This window comes from Rhinolophus sinicus, linkage group LG05 (genome assembly GCF_036562045.2).
Source record: "Rhinolophus sinicus isolate RSC01 linkage group LG05, ASM3656204v1, whole genome shotgun sequence".
NCBI lineage: Eukaryota > Metazoa > Chordata > Mammalia > Chiroptera > Rhinolophidae > Rhinolophus > Rhinolophus sinicus.
In genome coordinates, this window is record NC_133755.1 from 164982895 (window position 1) to 165005261 (window position 22367).

At 37.7% G+C, this 22367-nt stretch overlaps 1 protein-coding gene across 10 annotated transcripts in view; it reads left to right on the forward strand.

Annotated features, from left to right (window-relative positions):
• Positions 1 to 22367, forward strand: part of PHACTR2 (phosphatase and actin regulator 2) — a 232808-nt gene that overhangs the window by 111293 nt on the left and 99148 nt on the right. The window contains exon 1 of one of the 10 annotated variants that reach the window (XM_019744465.2): positions 5711 to 5975. The exons of 8 other annotated variants lie outside the window; for them this stretch is intronic. In XM_019744465.2, coding sequence (XP_019600024.2) covers positions 5930 to 5975 — 46 coding nt within the window. In that variant the 5' untranslated portion in view covers positions 5711 to 5929. Of the gene's footprint in view, positions 1 to 5710; positions 5976 to 22367 lie in introns of those variants that run through there. One more of the 10 variants, XM_074333670.1, reaches the window with a different exon arrangement.

Consider the following 22367-nt stretch of genomic DNA (forward strand, 5'->3'; position numbering starts at 1 on the left):
TTTATTTAGGAAGTGCTTCATGTTCTTGAGGCATCGTCAGAAAGAATTGCTGACTGTATGGGAGAGATGTGGATTTAGCAATTAATAACATTCCCTCTAGCAGCCCATCATCATTCATCCTTACCTGTTGGTGGGACAGCCCTCCATAATTGTTATAATCATTTACTTGTAAGCTACAACACCCACCCTCCACCATGTACAGTAGTTCCCCCCGTGTTCATGGTTTCTCTTTCCGCAGTTTCAGTTACCCACACTCCACTGTCGTCTGAAAATATTAAATGGAAAATTCCAGAAATAAACAAGTCATACGTTTTACATTGCTGCCATTCTGAGTAGCGTGATGAAATCTTGCGTTGTCCCACTCCGTCTTGCCCAGGACACAAATCACCACTTTGTCCAGCGTATCCAGGCTGTAAGTGCTCCCTGCCTGTAAATCACTTAGTAGCCCTTTTGATTATCAGATTGACTGTGGTGGACAGTGTTTGTGTTCAAGTAGCCTTTATTTTACTTAACAATGGCCCCAAAGCCATTCACAGAACTTTCATTACAGTGTATTGTTTTAATTGTTCTATTTCATTATTAGTTATTGGTGTCACTCTCTTATTATGCCAAATTTAGAAATCATATTTATCACAGGTAGGTATATACAGGGGGAAAAAACAGTAAATATGAGTATATCCAGTAGTTCTGCATTATTCACGGGGGATGCATTCCAAGACCCAGTGGATGCCTGAAACCACAGGTAGTACAGAACCTTATATGTAGAAAAGGAAACTTACAGTCATTGCCAGACTTGATATTGTCTTACTATGGAGTTTATATACTATTAATACTATTACCAAAATCATACACATTTTCCTAGATGTACGTTTTTTTCTCATCCATACTTCAAGTTGCTATAATTAAGGAGATAGTATCAATGTTTATTCTTTTATTTACCACATGTGTATTAAGTGCCCTCTATGTGCCCAATATTTTGTTATAGTCTAGGGATGGATGTGATAGTTAATAAAACAGTGATTTGGACCTTACTCGAAGCAATTATTTTCTGTAAATTGGGCAGTAATTATTAAAGATGTCTTTAAGCACTATTCTATATGGATTTTTGGTCAGTAAATTAAAGATTATTAATTTTATAACAGTTTTCAGAGCTTTATATGCAGTAGATGAGTATTTGTTTTTCTTATGAAATGAAATGCAGTAAATTACACACTTTTTCACCTGGGGTGAGAGAAAGTTTTTGGAAAAGGAAATTTAGCACCACCCCTCAAGGTCTTTATTTTCCAGAGTAAATCTTCCAACTTCCAGCCCAGTCACTAAGTAAGCACACGTGAGACACACCACACCCTCTGCACAAAGGCAGAGGGCAAGGTATTTTGTTAATCTCTTCAGTTTGAGCAAGCAGTAGAAGGAAAACTCAGGAAATAAATCATATAAAAATATGAGAACAATAGGAAAGGAAAGCCTGTCTTACAGGTTTACTTCCTGTTCTAACACTTGTGGAATGTGGTTTTACTCTCCTACTGATGCTTAATATAACTAGAATGTCCAAAGTTGTATTTTTTTTCTTAACCAAAGTTCTCCTTTGTGTGTTTATATTATTGTGTTAAAACTCAAATCTCTCAGAACTGTCAAAATAAAAGCCATAGGAAATATTTGGTTGCAATTGCTAATGAGTAATATTTTTAAAGTAAACACTAGTTACATATACAGAATTTCAACTGAAATTATAAGAAATAGTTAAACTTCTATTTGGTTTTTAATAGTTATATTTTCCTAAGTAAACTGCCTCTCACAAAATGCAGCCAAGTTTTAAGATAATACAAAGTTTTTAAAAACCAGCAGATATTCTAGTAAAAACAAAAACAAAAACAAAGAAAACTATCTCAACACTTAGAAGTTTTGCACATCAGTTTTTAGTTTTTGAGTTATATATTCTTTTCTGTGATTATTAGAACCGCTTGTGTTAAAATAGCCTCGTAAGTATAAAAATTGCCCTCTAGCACCTCCATCAGAGGAAGGGAGAAAAGATAACGTTCTGCCTTTTAATAAATCTGATAATGGTAGGTAGAAAGAAAATGATTGGCTAAAATAATACTTCAGATGATCTGTGAATGTCTGTTGTTTCTTCTAACCATTGTATCTGGAAAACAAACATACATTTTTTAAAAATCCTATTTGATAAACTACTAATTTTAATCACTTGGTTTCATTTCCTTCCCACTAGGAAAGGGTTTTCCATGACTCCTATTCCTTTACTCAGGGAAATATATCAGTAACTCGAGGGACCTTCATGGCTAAGTTCAGGAATAAGGGTGCTGAGTAAGAGGACCTTCATCTACTCGCAAGTGGCCTCCACCCCCTGTTGTTTCCTGGGCCACCCCTGCTGTGACCCATCATCTGGGCAAAGCAAACACCCAGGAAGCTATTCACAGCATTTGTGCTCTCAGGGAGGAAGACCTCACTCTCTCCCACTCCAAGGTTAGATTTGGCCACGTAGAAAAGGCTGGCTGTGAACTAAGTTACAGGACTTAGTAGTGGTGACTGTCGTGATTGTAAACCATTTCTCTAGCCACCAAATTATGTCTGCAATTTGGACTTTGACCTAGTAGGGAAGGAGTTTTCCACCGATAGATGCCAAAATTTAGGTTTATGTCTACTTTTAGATAGAGTAAACATAGTGTTTTCCATTCATTAGGAGTGCAAGTGTAACTTTGGGTACTCCAGATGGGTGAGCTCAATAACTCCTGCAATCAGACTAACCAGTGAAATTTGTGTTATAGGGTGAAATGCTTGAAAATCTCAGTAAGCACAACCTCTTTGTCAAAAGACAAACCAGCTTCCGGAAGGGAAAATTCTAGGTGACTAATCCACTCAATTTAATTTCTTTTCAGAATTAAATGACTAATTCACAGAAGTTCTGTCAGGGATCGAAAAATATTTAGACTGAATAGTTGAAAAATCAGTAGATGCCATCATTCTGTATTTTTAAGAAGGTTTAACATAAATGGTTCCTGAAATGCAGTCATGGTATGATTTGGTGGCAGTGTATTATAAAAGATGAAAGTAGTGATATGCCGAAGTCAACTCATATAGGCTAGTTGTCAAATGTCCAGTAATTTTGCAAACCAGTTGACATAAATTTTGCAAGCCAGTTGACTGCTTGTCAAATTGGCCATTGTAGGAGTATTTACATCATGGAAACCGGCAAACAATAAAAAATCACAACTCAGTGCTGTCACCTACCCCCAGACAAAAGTGGTTAAATATTTATTAGGATATCACCAAATAAGAGATTGGTTTAGAAATATAGATCAAAGAACAGGACCAGTGCGACAAATGCTGAAGAATTATAGATAGCTGTTGGCACTGATCTTGTTTAGCATTTTTATAAATTCCCTGGAAAGAGGTAATAGAGAAATATCCATATTTTTCAGATGACATTAAACATTCCCACAGCTTAAACTATCGACCCATAGGATTAACACCCAGAATGCTTAGAAAACTGTGAGTTGGCTGAATAATAGCAGATGAGCTCTAATAAAGCAAGAATAAGGCAATTTGGGAGGAGGGGGAATTATCTTAAAATACCCTTGTTAAATGCTAAATTCTAACCTTTATGTTATGACCTAGAAATGAAATTTAGGGATTTCTATAGACTTTTTTCTATGCTCATTAGTATAATTTGTTAGCTGTGATAAAAAGGCTACATAAATGCCAAGTCCCATCAGAAGCTCTGCAAATTGAATAGAATAACTGTCCCACCCTTATAAAGAAACCTTAGTGTACACTTCCTGCAACTTTGGTTGACATGCTTCATGGATAATGTAATGGAACTGGAAAAGTTTCAGAGAAAAGCAGGTAACCTGATCAGGGGATTATAAGAATCCCAGATGAGGTTAAGATTATATTAACTAGCAAATCATGAAAGGTTTTGAATAACGTAAATATAGATAGAGTTAGTGAGTCCTGAAAGACTAGAATTATAGAGTACCTCTTTGATGTTTGAAATAAGAATTTGTAGAAGAAATAAAAAGAGACACATTATCGTTTCTCAAGAAAAAGAAGTAACAATAGCAAAAATACTGTACCTCAAAGTTTAACTTTTGTCAATCTTAAAAATCATTAAATTTACATATTTTAATGTGCAAAATTTAGTATGTATTTCCCTTACTCAGTGAACTCTGTTATTAATTAGCCTCTATCAAGAGAAGAAAGAATGAGAAGTTCCCTCCTTTCAATTTAGGTTGAGAGAACACTTAACCTACGTTTGTTGTTGTTTTGTTGTTTTAAGGCAACCTCAATCAAAGAAATGGAAAAAAACATTATAATTGTTTATTTTCACTGCTGAACCCTCCAGCTGGAATGTGTTCCCAAAACACAACATTTTTGCACTTTTAAGGAAATTTAGTTAAGATTAATTTCAGTGTCCTAGTTAGAACTCACATCTTGGTACTCAATTTCATTAAAAAAATTAGGGTTTCTTAAGAGTGAATTTGGCAAAGTAGATAATTAATTAATCACACTATTCTAGGGGGAAAAATCTTTTCCACAATGAGGATGGGCTATTGGGTGTTAAAAAATAGGGCAACTTACTTAACCATGATGAAACAAACAAATATCTTTTTTAAAAATAAAGCAAATGACATAAACTTTAGGAAAAAATGATTTTCATGTTTAAAGCATTAGATAACAGATTATTTTATCATATATATACACTATATAGTTTTGAGTTGAACATATAGGAAGGTCTAAAAAGTGAAAGCTGTGGCAAGTAACCTAAATGTATTGCACGTTTTTACTGTTTAATAAAACATATACATTCAAAAAAGGATACAAATCATAGTATACAGCTCAATGAGTTTTCATAAAGCTAATACGTTTATGTAACCACCATCCAGTCTAATGACATATTTGTGTGTGTGTGTGTGGTCTGGATTACTCATCAGTCTAATCATTAATTGTAAATACCAAGAGTATTTATTTACATTCACATTTTCAAGAAGACTGAGATTTAATAGGATATTATAATAAAATTTAATTCAACTTTTGGGGAATGTTGACTTCTAAAATAAATTACTGTTGTCTTTGTTGTTTTCACCTTTTGTATATTTTAAACACTTTACCACTGTCTGATAGTCCTCACAGTGATTGTTTTATAATATAGGAGAGGTAAGCATCTTTTTTGAGTTTTAGATAGTAGAGAGCAAAGTGTACACTTTATTGATCTCACACATAGATTCATCATTCAGATTTATTGTCCGACCTGACTGAGACTGCCAATGTTGTTTTTGTCAATTCTATATGTTAAAAGGAAGATAATTTTTAAAACAAGAAGAAATGCACACATAAAAGACATCTAACAGTGCTGCCATACTGCAAGAGAACGTGAGGAAGGAATTAACCTTTAAAGAAACAAATTTTCTTAAATTAAGTACCGTGACTAAGTACTTTAATTCCTTTACTTCCAGCCCTAAAGGATCATTTGACATTGAACCTTTTAAGTTAAAAGGGAGTCGCCCGAACTCTCTACTACCCTGGGGGACCGGGGTGGGGGGGAAACGTGCCGGTCTCACCGCCCCCGCGGGCGCCGCTGGACCAGCCCGGGCCTCTCCCCTCCCCACATCTGCGCCCCCTACTTCCCCCTCCTACCCTCCCTCTGGCCCTCTCCCCCTCACTCCTCCTCCGTGACCCCTGACCCCAGCTAATCTGCATAGAGGAATGACAGGCATCCGCTGGGCAGGATCCGCCGCGCCGGCTGCGGCCGGCCGGGCTGGGAGACCCGCGCAGGGGAGAAGGTGAGGGGACCCGGCGGGGAGCTCCGCACAGACCGGGAAATGAACGCTTGGAAATCTGTCTGCGAGCGGACCCATGATCGAAGGACCAAAAGAGCCGCGTGATCGCTGGACCTGGCCCTGCGACCCTAGACATGGGCCAGACCTCGGTCTCTACGCTGTCCCCGCAGCCCAGCAGCGGTGAGTCCCGGGCGCACGCGATGCGCCCCCGCAGCGCGGGCCGGCGCTGGGCTCCCCGGGGCAGCTGGGACGGTCGAGGGCTCCTCGACTAGTCTGGCTCTGCCCGAACCCGCCAAGTCCCTCGGAGAAACCCGAGAGGTAGCGCTCCCCCAAACTCTTTGTCGTGGAAAAGTGGAATGTCTTTTGGGATCCGGCCGATTTTACTTTAAAGGCACAGGCTCCATTTTCTGTAGGAGATGCCCCTCTTTGGTCTTGATCTGAGTTAACTTGTGAGCCTGAAACTGAACAGAAACGCCTTTTGCGTATTAACAGTGTCTTTAGAACGCGAAACTTAGAGAGTCAGATAAACGTGCCAACAGGTTTTTTCTGTCTTTACGCTTGGCTTCTGAGCAGACCAGAACTGAATTCTTTCAAGCTTTTCAACTGATTTATGGTTTGTTTTTCGCGGTAGAAGTGCTGATTGCCTTCTTTCTCTTATCCTGGCAGAACGCTGAATACTCAGTAACGACAAAAAGAAAATGCTTGTTTCAAATGATATTTGTTTTGTTGATGTAAGACGCATAAGCTGTAAATTTGGGGGGAAACATAGCCCATGAACTCAGCTGTGGAAGGCTGCAGTTCGTTTTGTGGAAACCTGTGTGACGTTTTTGAGTTATAATACCTCTTTTTAAGTTTGTTTTTTACATTTTCTTAAAAAAAAAAAAAAGAAAAAAGGGAAGGAAGGTACGCCTGGCATTTCTCCAGCAGTGTAGGGATAAACAACTTTTTGATGGCGTAACTTGTGATTGGAGAATGAAATAAATGTAAAAGGTATTATTTTGATGTTTTTCCACTGACAATTCAAGTTATTCCTTGAGACATTTGTGTAAATATCAACAGGATCTTGCTGAAAGGAAATGACAGGGCACAGATGAAGGTATTTTTAATCAGCTCCAGGATGTCTCTAACTAGATAGAGTTCTATCATCCCAATCTCTCCCCACATGGGTTTGTTTATATTGTGGAGCTTCACTCCCTGAAGTAGCATAAGCTTTGCTGGGGCTTATGTGAATGCCCCAAGAGAACAACCCTCTGCAAAGGAGAGAAATGAGAATCCAAAGAAAGGTCGCACCTTCCCTTACCGTCAATGATAAGGTTGTACAGGGCTCCCTCCAGAACGTCAGACACTTCATACTGATAGCTTTCTGGGGATTTGGAGGAAGGGGTGTCGATTTGGATCTTAATTTTAGAAAACTATTTTATGCAAATAGGCTTAGTTTCCTTTGTTTTTAAAATTTAAAGTGACTTCTTTTCATTTTAAGGAAGAGTTATATTTTTAAATGTCTGCACTGGCAAAGCAGAGAATTAAATCAGTCCTCTAGTATGTCAGGTATAAAGTCCTGCCCTAAATTTAGTTCTTTTGCCAGAAAAAAAAATATTGTTAAGGGGTTATGATTAGGAGAGTAAATTTTGCCTTTACAAAAAATCAAGGAATATCCCATAAATGATGACTAAGAAGCACAGTAGAATCCTAAAAAGTGACCGTCTTAGCCTCTTACCCAGTACACCAAAAATCAACCCAGATTGCTATAATTCCTGATAAAATGACTAATCATGTTGAAAGATTGTGCATTTTAATTATACAAAAAGTAATTTAGACAAAAAGTTATGCTTGACCATAAAAGATATTTCAGAGAAATAGCTCATGGAGTGGTGTTAAATTGCAGGTCCTCTGTTTAGTTGTTTAAAAGTTTGTATATGTTGAAGTGACCAATGTAGACATGTGAGTAGAGGGTTTTCCCATTTTGTTCTGTCAGTTAAGGGATGAAAGAGGTTATGACTCAAGTTTTGGTATTTTAAGTGTGGAGTAATTTTCTCATGATATCCACATAGTTTCTTGAAGTCTAGTACCATCACTCCATTTCCCTGAAGTTTTGCCATCAGATCTTAAACGAAAATGAAAACCAACAACACAAAAAGAACATTTGGTTGTCATGTCTAAGTTTTCTATTCATGTTGGTGTTCTTCTCTGAGTCTGAGAATGTCACACTCTCTACTCTTCCAAGAATTTTGTTCACTCCTTGTTAGCTGTTTAACTCTGGCTTTACAAATGGTGTGAAGATTCTTATTCTCTTTGATTTCAGTCATCTACTAATTGTTTAAGCCTAGAGTAGCTACCAGGGATTACAGTGGTGAAGATGATTCTAATTTTAAATACTTAATGGGGGACAATCTGTTTGTGTCTAATGAATCAGTAACAGAGTCCAATAGTTTATACTTACTCAATTTGGGCTTTGTAAGAATCATCGTCATAGGCTACAAGTTAGCTTGCTTTTCACTCTCTTGATTTCAGACTCTTGAACCTTTCGGCTTAAGGCTACATCTGTTTTCTCTGGGATCTAGGAAGACCATTAATAATTATTTCTGAAAACATGCCATTAGACCTATTATTTCTATTATAAAAAGAGCTTTATTAATATAAAATTAACATACTACAAAATTCATCCATTGAAAGTGTAAACTTCGGGGGGTGGGGGTGGGAGATGAGGGTAATGGGGATCAAATATATGGTGATGGAAGGAGAACTGACTCTGGGTGATGAACACACAATGGGATTTATAGACGATGTAATACAGAATTGTACACCTAAAATCTATGTAACTTTACTAACAATTGTCCCCCCAATAAATTAACAAATATATATAAAATTCTTTTTTTTTTTTTTTTTAGTATATTCACAGTGCTGTTGTGTAACTGTCAATCCCTCTTCCCATTCTTCTCAACCCCCATCCCCTAATTAATCACTAATATACTTTCTGTCTTGGTACATTTGCTTACTCTGAACATTTCATATAAATGGAATCATAAAACATGTGGCCTTTTGTGTCTGACTTCTTTCACTTACCATGATGTTTTCAAGGGGCATTCATGTTGTACATGTATCAATACTTCATTTCTTTTTATTGCCAAATAATATTCTATTGTAGGTATATACTGTATTTTATTTATCCATTCATCAGTTTGATGGTCATTTGGGTTGTTTCCACTTTGGGGCTATTATGAATAGTGCTGCTATGAACTTCATGTACAAGTTCTTGGTGAACATATGTTTTCATTTCTCTTGGGTAGATATCTAGGAATGAGATTGCTGGGCCATATGGTAACTGTGTTACGTTTTAAGGAACTGCCAAACAGTTTTCCAAAGCTGCTGTACCATTTTACATTCCTTTCAGCAGTGTATGAAGGTTCCAGTTTCTCCACATCTTTGCCAACACTTATCTTTTTGATTATAGCTGTCCTAGCGAGTTTGAAGTTGTATCTCATTGTGGTTTTGATTTGCATTTCCCTAATTACTAATGACATTGAGCATATTTTCATTTACTTATTGGCCATTTATATATCTTCTTTGGAGAAATGTCTATTCATGGCTTTTGCCCAGTATTAATTGGCTAATTGCCTTCCTATTATTGAGTTATAAGAGTTCTTTATATACTGGATACAAGTCCCTTATCAGATATATGATTTGCAAATACATTCTCCCATTCTCTGGGTTGTGTTTTCACTTTCTTGATACTATGGTATGCAACTCAGAACTTTAATATTTTGATTGAGTTTATCTGTTTTTTCTTTTGTTTGTATTTTTGGTGTCATATCTAAGAAACCATTGCCCAACCTACAGTCAAGAAGAATTACAGCTATTTTTCCCCCCGAGTTTTATAGTTTTAGTTCTTACATTTAGCTCTATGATACATTTTAAGTTAATTTTTATGTATTGTGTGATGTAGGGTTACAGTGTCATTCTTTTGTGTGTGAATATCTAGTTATCCAACAGCATTTGCAGAAAAGACTATTCTTTATTTAATTGTGTTGGCATCCTTGTCAAATATCAATTGACAATATATGTAAGGGTTTCTTTCTGAACTCTCAATTCTATCCCACCTATGTCTATTAATATGCCGCACTGTCTAGATTATTGTAACTTTGTAGTAAGTTTTGAAACAGAAGAATATAAGTCTTCTAACACTATTCTTTTTGTCCAAGATTCTTTTGGCTATTTTGGTCTCCTTACATTTCTGTATGAATTTTACAATTAGCTTGTCAACTTCTGCAAAAAAAGAAAAGAAAAGAAAAGGCCAGCTTGAGACTTTGATAGCGACTGTGTTGAACTTGTAGATATATTTGAATAATATTGCTACCTTAACAATATGAAGTCTTTCAATCCATAAGTTTGGATGTCTTCCCATTTATTTCGATCTTCTTTGATTTCTTTCTACAATGTAGTTTTCAATGTGTAAGTCTTGCTCTTCCTTTTTTTAAATTTATCCCTAAGGATTTTATTGTTTTTGATGCATCGTAGATGAAATTGCATTCTTGTTTAATTTTCAGAATGTCCCTTGCTAGCGTGTAAATATACAGAAGTTATACTCTGCAACCTTGTTGAACTCATTTTTTTTGTTCTAATAGTTTTTTTTTCAGCAGATTCCTATGTGCAAGATCATACTATATCCAAGATCTGTATACAAAGGTCATGTGCAAGTAGAGATAACTTTATTTTTTCCTTCCAGATCTGAATGCCTTTTATTTCTTTTCTTTGTCTAATTGCCCTCACTCATTATACTTAATGTTAAATAGAAGAGACAAGAGTGAACATTCTTGTCTTGTTCCTGATCTAAGCGGGAAAGCAGTCTTTCACCATTAAACGTCATATTAGCTATGGGTTTTACGTAGATGCCCTTTATCAAAAAGTTTCCTTCTATTCCTAGTTTGTGAGGGTCTTTATCATGAAAGAGTGTTAGATTTTGTCAGTCTTTTTTTTTTTTTTTTTGCCTCTATTGAGATGATCAAATGGTTTTTGTTCTTTATTAATATAGCATATTACATTAATTGATTTTTGGATGTTAAACTGACCTTACATCCTTGGGTTATAGCCTACTTGGGTATAGTATATAATACTTTTTATTATTTGCTGGATTGGTTTGCTCGTATGTTATTGAGGATTGGATCCATTATTTCTAATCACAAATGAATAGGTATCCTCCCAAATAGGGTGATTTTTTTTCCCTGGAAGGGCTGAAACTTACAGTATTCTCATTGCCAAGTACAGGACACAGTAGATTGGACACAATAAATGTTTATAGTGAATGACATTTCACAACAATATGAACATATGAGTGACTCAACAAATCTTCTCAATAAAAAGCCTGACTACTTTAAGCCAAAGCTAACGAATGTATAAATGAAAGATACGTATTATTTTTATTCTTTTTTATTTCCAGAATTGCATGTTACTCCGGCTCTGTTTTCTGAAGGGTGGTGTCTGAATCTAGTCACTATTTCTTCCCGTCTTCTGTACCTCCACCCCACCCCCACTGTGCCACAGACCCCCTCTTGGCTGCCTAACCTCTGGCCTTGAGTGGAAAACACAGACAAAGCCACTCAAGTGAATAAAACCTGCAGGACCTCACCTAAGCCATGATAGAAGCTGTATCTATCTGTGTTTCTGGGTTTCCTTATTTTTATTTGGGACCTTATTTTTATCTTGCCCAGGATATTTAACAATTTCCTTGTAAACCCTGTATAAGAAGAGATCATAAAGGCAAAAATGGATAGAGTTTATTTTTCTTAATGAAAATAACATGCACATGGTCAAAAGTCAAACTTTACAAGATGGTTCAGGATAAAAATGAGTTTCATTCCCTCCTAGCTCCCCAGTCCCTTCCCAATTACAACCCAGTATGGACAGCTTTCTTTCTTTTAATTCCAGATAGGTTTCATTCATGTATGTATCTTTATCAAAATATAAGCAAGGCATATTATACTTTCTGCTCTAGACTTTGAGTTTTTCATGTATTGTAACTTGAAAATAACTGAAGTGCAAGAGCTAAGTAACTTGCCCACATTACTTAAGCAAAAAAGAAACATAAGTGACTAATTGGAGAATGGAGTAAATTAAATTAAAACAAGGAAAAAAAGGATGCCATTCATCACCTAAGAATTTAGCAAAGATTAAAAGGAATGATTCCCAGGAGATGGTTGTCTTGTGGTAATTTAAATTGGTAGAGCCTATCAGGAGAACAGCTTGGTAATATATATTAAAATCCTTAAAATGTGCATACACTCAGGCCTAGTAGTTCCACTTCTAGAAGCATATTGTGAAGGAAATAATTATTTGCTTATTGGAGCAATGTTTATCAAAGCCCAAAATTGGAAATGACTAATAGTCAAACAGCAAGAGTTTTTGCTGAATTAATTAAGATAGAGTCATGTAATAGAATAAGCCATTTAAAAATGACATAAAAATTTTTTTTTGGAAAAGTGATTTTCACAGTAGATAACATAAAATGTGAAATGGCAGGTTTAAAGTAAATGGTTCTATTTTTAAAATATGTGCATAAAGTGGGGAGAGAGGAAATTCATTCATGGAGGTAGGGTGGCCGTCATGGCTTTCCTCTGCTTTGGACCTGACCAAAGCCAGGGCTTCCACATCCAGTGTCCACCTGGACTTTCACTGGAATTAAAGCTCTAGGCTGACGTGCAACTGTATTAGCTTTTCTCTAGCTGTCATGGAATCGGACTCAGTTTTCCGTTCAATGGATGTTTTTTCAACCAGTTTTATTTCCTTCCTTGTGAATTCATTAATGAAAACAAAACTATAGGTTCTAGGATAGCCATCTTTACAAGTTTAATTTTCTTCTTAGTTTGTTTGATCATAATGCAGATGTCACTTGCTTGAAAGAAAGAGAATGAGCAAAACTTTAAACTTCAATTAATTCTCTTTGGTCCATAGCTCATTAGGTCTGGTCAATGAGGAATATCCCAAATAGTTTTAGCTTAAATTTATTTTATCTTCAGCAGTCTGAAAGGGTAACAACCAATGCACTACTCAGGCTTTACCTTTCACCTAGTTAATGCAGTAGGGAAGGAGATAAGACCCCTAGATTGTTGATCCCCTAATTAAGCCTCTTTTATTTGAATAGAGGAAAAGTTCCAACATGTTTTCCTGCCTTGAGGGTACTTCAGTGTAACAGGCTAACTGCGAGTCTCTCTTCTTGGGAATAAAGATTCATGTTTAATGAGGACTCAACTTCTATAAAAAGTGGTATTGGCATTGAAATACTGTTCAGAAAATAAACACGTCTTGGTCCCTTGTCCCCCAGCCCCCATTTGAAACAGGGGGATGAAAAACAAAAACAACAGGTCTTGTTCCTCAGAAGGTCATGGGCATGTAACATTTAAAAGTTTGGTCTAATTATTATCATTTATACCTGTAAACTACCCCTCCATTTATTTTTATTTCAAGAGGGTGGATGTTTTTATTCATGTAAACCTTCTGGCAAGTATAACATTCCAACCCTTAACACCAAGGAAATTTTGGCTGACAAAGGAAGGACTGAAGTGGTATTTTGTTTAAGAATATTCTGGAAAGCTGTGCTGGTATGTGCTTGGCAGGTATATCCCTCAAATCCGTTCATTTTGTGAGGGGCTATTAAGAAGGAGAAAGTGGCACCTTCATCCAACAAACGGTTCCTAAAGTAAAGTCATTATGTGTGAGGTACTGTGCCAGGCCATGCGGGAAGGTTCAAAGACAAATCATACACAGACCCTACCCACAAGGGTCTGAGCCTCAAACGCACTACGTGGAGATCTGCAGAAATGAGGGTAGAAGGGAAGGGGCCCCTAGAAAACGGGGGGGACAAATCAGGGAAGACGAAAAGTATTAAAGAAGGACAAGAATTCAGGCTCTGAGATGGAAATGGGTGGAAAGCAAGACTGTAAGACACGGGCAGTAGGAACCACTGGCAGTTTTTTATCAAATGAGAAGTGATTAGAGCTTTGCTTCAAGGGGATGAATCTGCCTGCTGCATGCAGTATTGATTTCGGGGGGCATTCTGAAGGCAGAACCAAGAGGTAGGCAGCAACAATTCAACAAGGGCAAATGAATGCCTGACATGGGAGGTAGCTGGAGACCTGGGGCGAGTGATGCCCAGATTTGTATCTGCAACTCTCCCATCTTCTTGCTCTGCAGGTTCAAATATGCAGCTGCCTACTTGGCAGGTCTGCTTGAATCCTTAATGGGCGGCTCACAGGTTAAGGTCTACACAGAAGGCTGATTTTCCCCTCCAAAGTGGTCTTTTACTTCCTACATTTCACCAAGTGCTACCTCCAACCACGCACTCACTCTAGCCAGAAATCTAGGAGTCATCCTTAGGTTTTCCCTCTCCCTTCCATGCCGATCCTTCAGCATGTCCTATTTTTCTTCCTAGATGTATCTCATGTCTACTCACTTCTCTCTGTAGCTACTGCCACCATCCAAGCCCTGGCCATCCATTGCATGAACAACTGCAGTGGACTCGAGCTGGTCTCTTGCTTCTGTTCTTAACCTTCCGCAATTCATTTTCCATACAACAGCTAAAGTAATTTTTTTAAACCCAAGTCATGACACTTCCTTACTCAAAACCTTCCTGTGTCTTCACATTGCACTTAGAATGAAATCCAGATTTTGTACTGTGGCCCTCAAGGCCATACATGATCCTCTGGGATCCCCGATTCCCACCCACCTCTCCAACTTCATCTCCCACCACTTTGCCCCCCACCCCACCCCACACCTGTGCTCCAGCTTCACTCTCATTTTCAGTCATCAGACAAGCCTGGCTCATTCTTGCCTGTGACCTTGGCAGTTGCTGCTCCCTGTTTGTCCAGGACATCTGGGACTCTTCCCCTGCCTCTTTACGAAGCTGGCTCCTTGTTTCAGCTCCAGCAGTAGCCCCTTTAGAATAGCCTGCCCCTCCACCCCCACCCCAGTCACAGTTCTCTCTTCCTTCATTGCACTTACCACTCAGATTACCTTGTCCATATGTTTATTTGTTCATTGTCCCCCTTCACCTGAACCTTGGCAGTCTTGTTCCCCAGTGTGTCTTATTGCTAGATAGATGCCAGCCACAAAAACTGTTTGTTGAATAAATGAATAGTCCTACTTGGTCAGGTTGTATATTAGTAAAGCGGTAGGAACTGAGTGGGAAGTTAGGAGGCGTCCAAGAATTGTAAGAGTTGTTTAAACTGATTCTTTAGTATTTACCTCCAGTTTCTCCCTAGCATGCTTACATTGGTAATTAGCGATTGTTCAGCTTGACACATTCTTACTGACCTCACAGTATGGAAATTGAAGCTATAGCTCCTTTTTCACATGTTCTCTGACCTTTGCTTTGCCCCAATCGCACATTTCCCATCTTCCCATGCTCTCATCTTCCCAGCATTCTTACAGTGCACTTTGATTAGATCAGTATTCCATGTAGCTAAAAGCTAATGGCAACGAAGCCTGGGTAAACCATGATTACACTTTCTTTCCTGCATAGCTTTTCTTTTCCCTACTCGTGTTTTGTTTGCTTGGTAAGAGTCCTAGATGCTCATTCCCAAACCTTTCCCCAGTTACATAGATCTCGATCTGTTCGGACAATTTCTTTATTCTTTCAGGTTTGTCTTTAAGTTTAGCCGTAGTCTTTGCGCTGTTCCAGCTTGGGCTGGATTTCTTCTAAGCCGACTGCCCAGCTGTTGCCCTGAGATCTTTCCTCCTGCCTTATTTTTTATGTCTGTTTCCTTATTTTGACACACGGGTAGCTTCTTGAGAAAAGCTCATGGGGCATGGTTTTTTTGTTTTGTTTTGTTTTTGTATTTTGAGACCTTGTGTTAGAAAATATCTTTATTCTGCCTTCCTACTTGGTTGATAATTTGGCTGGTAACAAAGCAAAATTGCTGTAATATGTTCAGACACCCACCGTCACTTATAATTAATCATGATTAACTTTTTCCCTTTCTGTAGAAGACTATTTTCCCCCCTTTAGCAAATAGCTTTTAATAAACTTTGAAAGACTTCCTTGGATGATTGTCACACAACTCAACTTTGATCTGCTTTTGTTGTTATGGTTTTAAAAAACATTTTATGAAAATTCAAGTTTTATAGCTGAATATTTAAACATAATGCGATAACATTTTTAAAAAAGATTTGCGTTGAAGATATGTATAGAATAATTGTACCTTTCCTGCATGTTTTATTTGAAGGGCCCACCATCCTTATAGGCTATGGCCTGGAAGGAGTCCTAGGATATTACAAAATGAAGATTGGTATTTCACCGAGTTGCCAATTGTGAGAATCACCTAGGGTGCTTGGTAAAAATACTCATTTCTGGGCTCCTAGTATTCTGGACTAGCAAAATCAGTCTTTTGGAGAGGGGTCTCAGAATCTGGGTTTTCAACAAGCATTTCAGAAGATTCTTAAGGTGAGAAACATCTGCTGGAGATAAGCAGTTTTTAATAGGTGACTTCAGATGAAATTTTCTGTTCATTAACAATGTGTATCTTCTCTTGACTGGAGGTAGAAGTTAACAAATGCTCAGTTCAAAAACACTGATATTCTGTACTTACTGCCTTGATGAATTTGGTCGTTAATATGTCCTGTTCCCAAGCAAGTGTTCCCATTGTCAAGTACAATTTTGGCAAAATCTCATTGCCAGAGATTTTTTTGCTCCTACATGTGTTTTGTTAATATAAGCTGCAAAATAATTCATTTCCCACAATAGCCAGATTTGAGCCTAATATAGTTATATTTGAAGGGAAAGAGGTTATCAGCAGAATGATAATTATGTTTAAGGAAAAGACTTAGAATTTTGACTTTGTTGCCTTTTCAGGAAGACCCCCGTGAACTTCATCTGAGGTAGCTGCAGGCTAATTACAAAAGTCAAAGAACAGGGCACTCCATGAAAACAGGTTTTTAATAATAAGCGGCAGGGACTGCAATAAAGAGTTTTGTAAAATACATTTCAAGAAAGGAGGCTAAGCCCTGTTTCTCTTTTAGAAACGTGGGCGGCAAATTCTGAAACCTCCAAAAGGAAGTAATCATTTATTTAAAAATTCTTTTCATAGGTAGTTCCTTTTTGAATAATGGTTGGCCCTTTTTATTTTCACCAGTTTGTACTTCAGGGGTTTTTCCTTTCAGTGTTGTGCCCATTTGTACCACATTGCCCCCTGTGAAGGAAATTTCAGTCAGGCCTAATTGGGGTCTCCTAAAATCTTTTTCTGAAGAGTTTCTCAGCCTCCCCGTGTTCTGAGGAGGGACTGCTGGGCATGGCCTTGGACCTTTCTTCCAGAATAAGAATGTTTCTGACAACCTGGGTAGATTTGAAAGGCAATCTGAGAGGAGACTCAGGATTACTATTGCCGATTTCATCTATTTGAAGAGATTCTGTGTTTTTCAAAATTTCTTCTATATCTATAAAGTTAACTTGTGCTGACCTGCCAAGCTGTCTGTGGAGGAGCTGGCTGAGGATGGAAACTTGGAAGAAGCCAGAATGAGTTAACTAAGCTCCTGTTGAATGTTTCTGTGGGCCTAACTGAGCAACATTTCATTTTCTTAAAATCTGCTAAAGCGGAATCGTATACGTATGTGCATAACTAGTGTTCTGTCACTTGGGAAGTACTTGGCTGCTCATTTTTTCAAGAAAACACAAAAAGAATAAAATCAACCTTGAGATTTTGAAAAAGAATCTAGAGCTGTACTCTGTAAAAACTGAATCCCCTTTAGTCATCCAACCACAGAATGTCAGAATATGTATACCTCATTTTTCAAACGATGGTGTTTTAATTTATAAAGCCATTATAAAGTAATCATAGCAGAAGCCTTTAAAGAACTTTTCTTTTCCCCTCTGCTAGGTGGTGTGTGGTAGAGATGAAGTTAAAAACCGTGTGACATTTTCCACTCTACCTTAAATGTATGAATAAATGGCTTTACAGACAACATTAAATGTCTGTAATTAGTTTCCTAGGGCTACCATAACAAATGACCACAGACTGGGTGGCTTAAACAACAGAAATTTATTTTCTCACAGTTTTGGAGTCCAAGAACTTAGGACTTGGAATTGAGGAGTCCGGGATGAAGGTTTGGTTTCATCTGAGGCCTCCCTCCTTGGCTGGCAGACAGTTGCCTTCTCCCTGCGTCCTCACGTGGTCTCTTCTGTACGTGCACATGCCTATGTCTAGACTTTGTCTTCTTAGGAGGACACCAGTCAGATTAGATTAGGGGCCACCCATATGACCTCATTTTACCTTAATCGCCTCCTTGAAGGTCTTATATCCAAATACAGTCACATTCTGGAGTACTTGGGGGTTAAAGACTTCAACGTGTGAATTTTGGGGACACAATTCAGCCTATGACAGTGTCCTTAAAACAAGTTAACAAACTCAGATCCATTCACAATGGCTCAGAAGCACACGGGATCCATTGCCTTTTTTCTGATTTCTTCAATTCTACTCCTTAAATAGATTACGGCCTCTTTCCTGCTCACATCCAACAATGTTATATAGTCAGTAGTTGTGACTTAAGTAAGAGGATGAATTGAAGGTAGTTTTCAGCAATGAGAATCAACCAGTGTCACTATACAGCGCCACTTAGGAAGTGAAGCATAGAATGTAGGGGTAAAATTAGAAAATGGTCTATGTGAACATTATATTTCTTCCATAGTTGTGTCTGAAATAATAATCTTGTGATTGGAGCACCACATTGATTGAGTAATAGTGTGAAAAACAAAAGCAGAAATGCTTATCAAGATTTTAATTGCAGTGTGGTCAGAAACTACGTGCTCCCTGACTGGTTTTATCTCTTCTTTGAGGTCCCTAAATGTGAAGCCCTCTATTTAGAGAAATGTCTTGTTCCCAGATGTCACTACATATATATTTTTTCTTTCTGTGTTTGAGTTTTCTTACTCTGTATGCTTTCATTGTCTTAGAGGTGTTTGATATCCAGCAGAGTGACATGTCCCTTCACAAAGAGCTGCTAAAATAAGAAAGAAAATGAATAGGAATGCTAAAGAAAGATAATGTTTAAACACCTGTCAAAGTAAAGCCAAAACAAGAATGTTCTTGCCAGAAAATGCAGCAGCCTCATTGAATCAGGTTGGTAATTCAAAGATGATTCACGTGTGACTAAACACATTTGTGTTAGGCCCCATGCACATGGCAAAAACACCTAACAATCTTTCGATGATGGCTTTGTAGCTCTTGTTAAATTTCTCAGGAAATTTTCCCTGGGATGGATGGTTTGGGTGGACTTGAGCGTCTTGTCGCAACACATGAAGAAAGGGGGTTTCAAAAGCACACTCACCTCCTTTCGGTTCAGAATTCCTTAATTTAAATGGAACAGGTCCCTCAAGTCATTTAAGCACATGAGATTTGGGTACATGAGAAACGAGCAATCCTAGATCCTCTCTTAAAAGGATTTGAAACTCTCCAGTAACCTCAGAAATTATTTAATTTTTCAGGTGTTTTTTTGGACCAGAAGTTTCCTAGAAATAAGTTAGACTAGAGATGGTTGAGATTAAAAAATATACATGTATATATATACACATATATGTATTCCCCAAAAGCTGTATGAGAAACTCAGTTTCCTTGGGCCCTAATCTAAATCCAAACTGTGATGGGTGGGCCGTTGAGGGATGTGCCGGAACTCATAGCCACGCCTCCACACCAATGAGTGATGACTCTGTCACTTTGTTTAGTCTTTGAAGGCATTTTGTGGATTAGTATGTGCTGGACACTCAACCTGAGGAAGGAGAAAAGTCACCGAATGTTGGTGGTGTTCCGAGGGAGAACTCTTCACTTGGATCCAAGACCCTGATATTTCAGATTTAAAATTTAATATCCAAAGGCCTAAAAATGAAGTATTAGAACTATATACAATGGAAATAACTGATAAAAATTTAATTATTAATTACTTGTCGTTTTGCAGTATCAGTCCATCCTTATTTTTAATTGCTGAGTACTCCAGTTCTAGGGGCAAAGAAATAGAGCACAAGGTCCCTGTTAGATCCCCCCCCCAAAAAAAAAAAAAAAAAGGAATGGTTCTGAATAAACAGAGGCTCTTTGGTAATGATTTCTTAGGCAGTCCCGTGGATACCGATTCTCAGTACACAAGCGTCCTCAGGACTTGGGTATTTGTGTTGTATTTAAAGGTGCCTGAACTGTAAAGGATCTGAGGTTAACAGAATCATGAAACGGAACCTTTTGTATTTCGACATTAGGCCTATTTGGAAACAGGAGTAAATGCAACTTCCTTTGTTGGCAGCTATAGCGACACATCTTACATAGTTCAGGCTTTTCAAAAAACCAAAAGTAACAACAAGTTAATAGCCCAACTAGACGTCAAAGCTCCATAACTGGATTTTCACCATGATCCACTAAGGACTGTATTAACCAAGTAAGCAACCAGTCTTTTGAATAATATAGTTTTGTTGTTTGTTTGTATTTTTACTTTTTTATTTTTTGCAAGTGCAAGTGTAAAAATAAATTGTGCAACTTCCCAGCTGGTGGGAAATAGAGCCAAGTTCAGTTGTAGCTACTGGCTCCTCTTCTTGTAGATTATGTTCCTTTCCTTAGTCCAGGACATTTCTGCTATAGGATAATGGGGATTTGCCTTCAATGCTAATTGGTCTCAGCAGCTCCCAGCAATTGTCCTGAGACCAGTGGAGAACCAGGTGGCTCTAAGTCTGTTGAGGGGTGGGGGTTCCTGGAAATCTCTAGAAGGCTAGGAAAATATTTGCAAAATATCGCCCCAGTTGCTCCAGACCATAAATAATCCTCTTCTATCCTTTATTTCCCTCAAAACCTTTTAACGGCCCCCTTTCCACTTGCTTCTGTTGGGAATAGGAAAAGAAATAGTGGAAAGAGTTGACCTTTCTTGAGTATTGCTGAGGCAGTATGACCCTTTACGTATATTATTTCTGTTAACCCTAGCAACAACCAAGTGATAAATTATCCCATTCTACGGATGAGGGAAAAAGACTCTGAAAGGTTGAGTGACTTGCCCAAGGTTACCAGCTAGGATGGAGAGGAAGACATTATTAGATTCAAGTCTTACTGGCTCCAAAGCCCGTGTTTTTCCTCTGTAGGACTCGCAGGTCTGTGTATATACTTAAAATAACTAATTATTTTATTTATTTATTTTTTAAAAAGCACATACAAACTTTTACCAGGGTGCCAAATATGCTAAATGATTAAACAAAACAAAACATTGTTTTACTTCTTTGGAGGCTTTAATATAGAACGCAAGTGTCAATCATATCTCCGTTTGTGTTTGCTCCACTTAAGATACTGGTATAACAGGAGGTATTCGATTCCCAGTTGAAAGTTGAGATAGGAGAGGTGGTGTTTTCTGTTTAGACTGAAACAAAAACTTGTTGCTAGTTGCCAGTCTCAAAGAATGATTCCTGGTAATTGAGCATGTTACGTTATATAGTCAGATATTTGCCACCACAACACTGGGCTACTATGCAAAGGGCCTCATAATTCTACCAGTTTCTGATGTGTTTAGTGAATCGAAAGTCTCAAATATCAATACATCCATAATAATGTCATTATGAAAGAATTTGGTTTTATAGTTTCCTACATGGTTTCATAGTTTTTTTGAGAGATTCAGATTCTCATCTGTAGTACCTAAAAAGAATGGGGGGAAAAACCAAAGCAATTTGGATTAAGTTCCAATTCAGTTAGGTAATTTGCCTTTCCCAGTTTCTTTACCATGAAACTAAATGGCGTTTCTGACTTCCCAGTTAGGCGAAAGAGGTGAAGACTAAAGAAAAATGTGAGATGCTTAATGTGTTTAAAGTGTTTAGAGAAGGAAGAAGGAAATGTCACTGTGGTGTGTGTGGAGCAGTAGGTCTTGAAAAAATTAATTTTCACTTCTCATTGCTATGTTAAAAAAGAAAGTTCTTAAAAGATTATTTCACGTATAAATTATTCCAACTGTTTTTTCAGTTCTTTGTCATTGATCGATTGTCTTTTTAAAATTACATAATAAGCAGCAAGTAAGTTTTGTTGACCTGAAAAATTTGTCAAAAAAATGTCTGTACCATTCTTACGAGTGTTAATCATGGTTCCTGCTCGCTTTGATATTTTCTCAATTCAAACTTTAGTGTTTGTTATATTATCTTTCAAAATATTTGGAATTGTACAGGAAGGCACTGTTGGAAACAATTTCCTCTGTGTGAAAAATCTTAAGCTAAAATAAATCATAGCCTCGTTAGGCCAGGCCTTGTACATTATTGCCAAGCATTTGTCTATGACTTACTTATTCATTTTATAAATATTTATTAAGTACCTTCTGTTGCTGAGGTACAGGGTGGGGGCACCACCGGGACAAAACTCTTTTGGTCCCTGTCCTCATGGGACTCCTAGTCAGGAGGACTATATTACTTTTTCTTCATATACTTGCTCCTCAAAGAGGCAACCTTTCATCCCTACTCACTAACAACAATTAAAAATTATTTTTATAGCTTCTGGAAAAGTCGGCACGCCACAACTAGCTCCTTCTGAAGTTCAGTTATGGGCTTTTTCTTCATTCTCGTTCACATTCAAGATCCCTTCAAGCCAG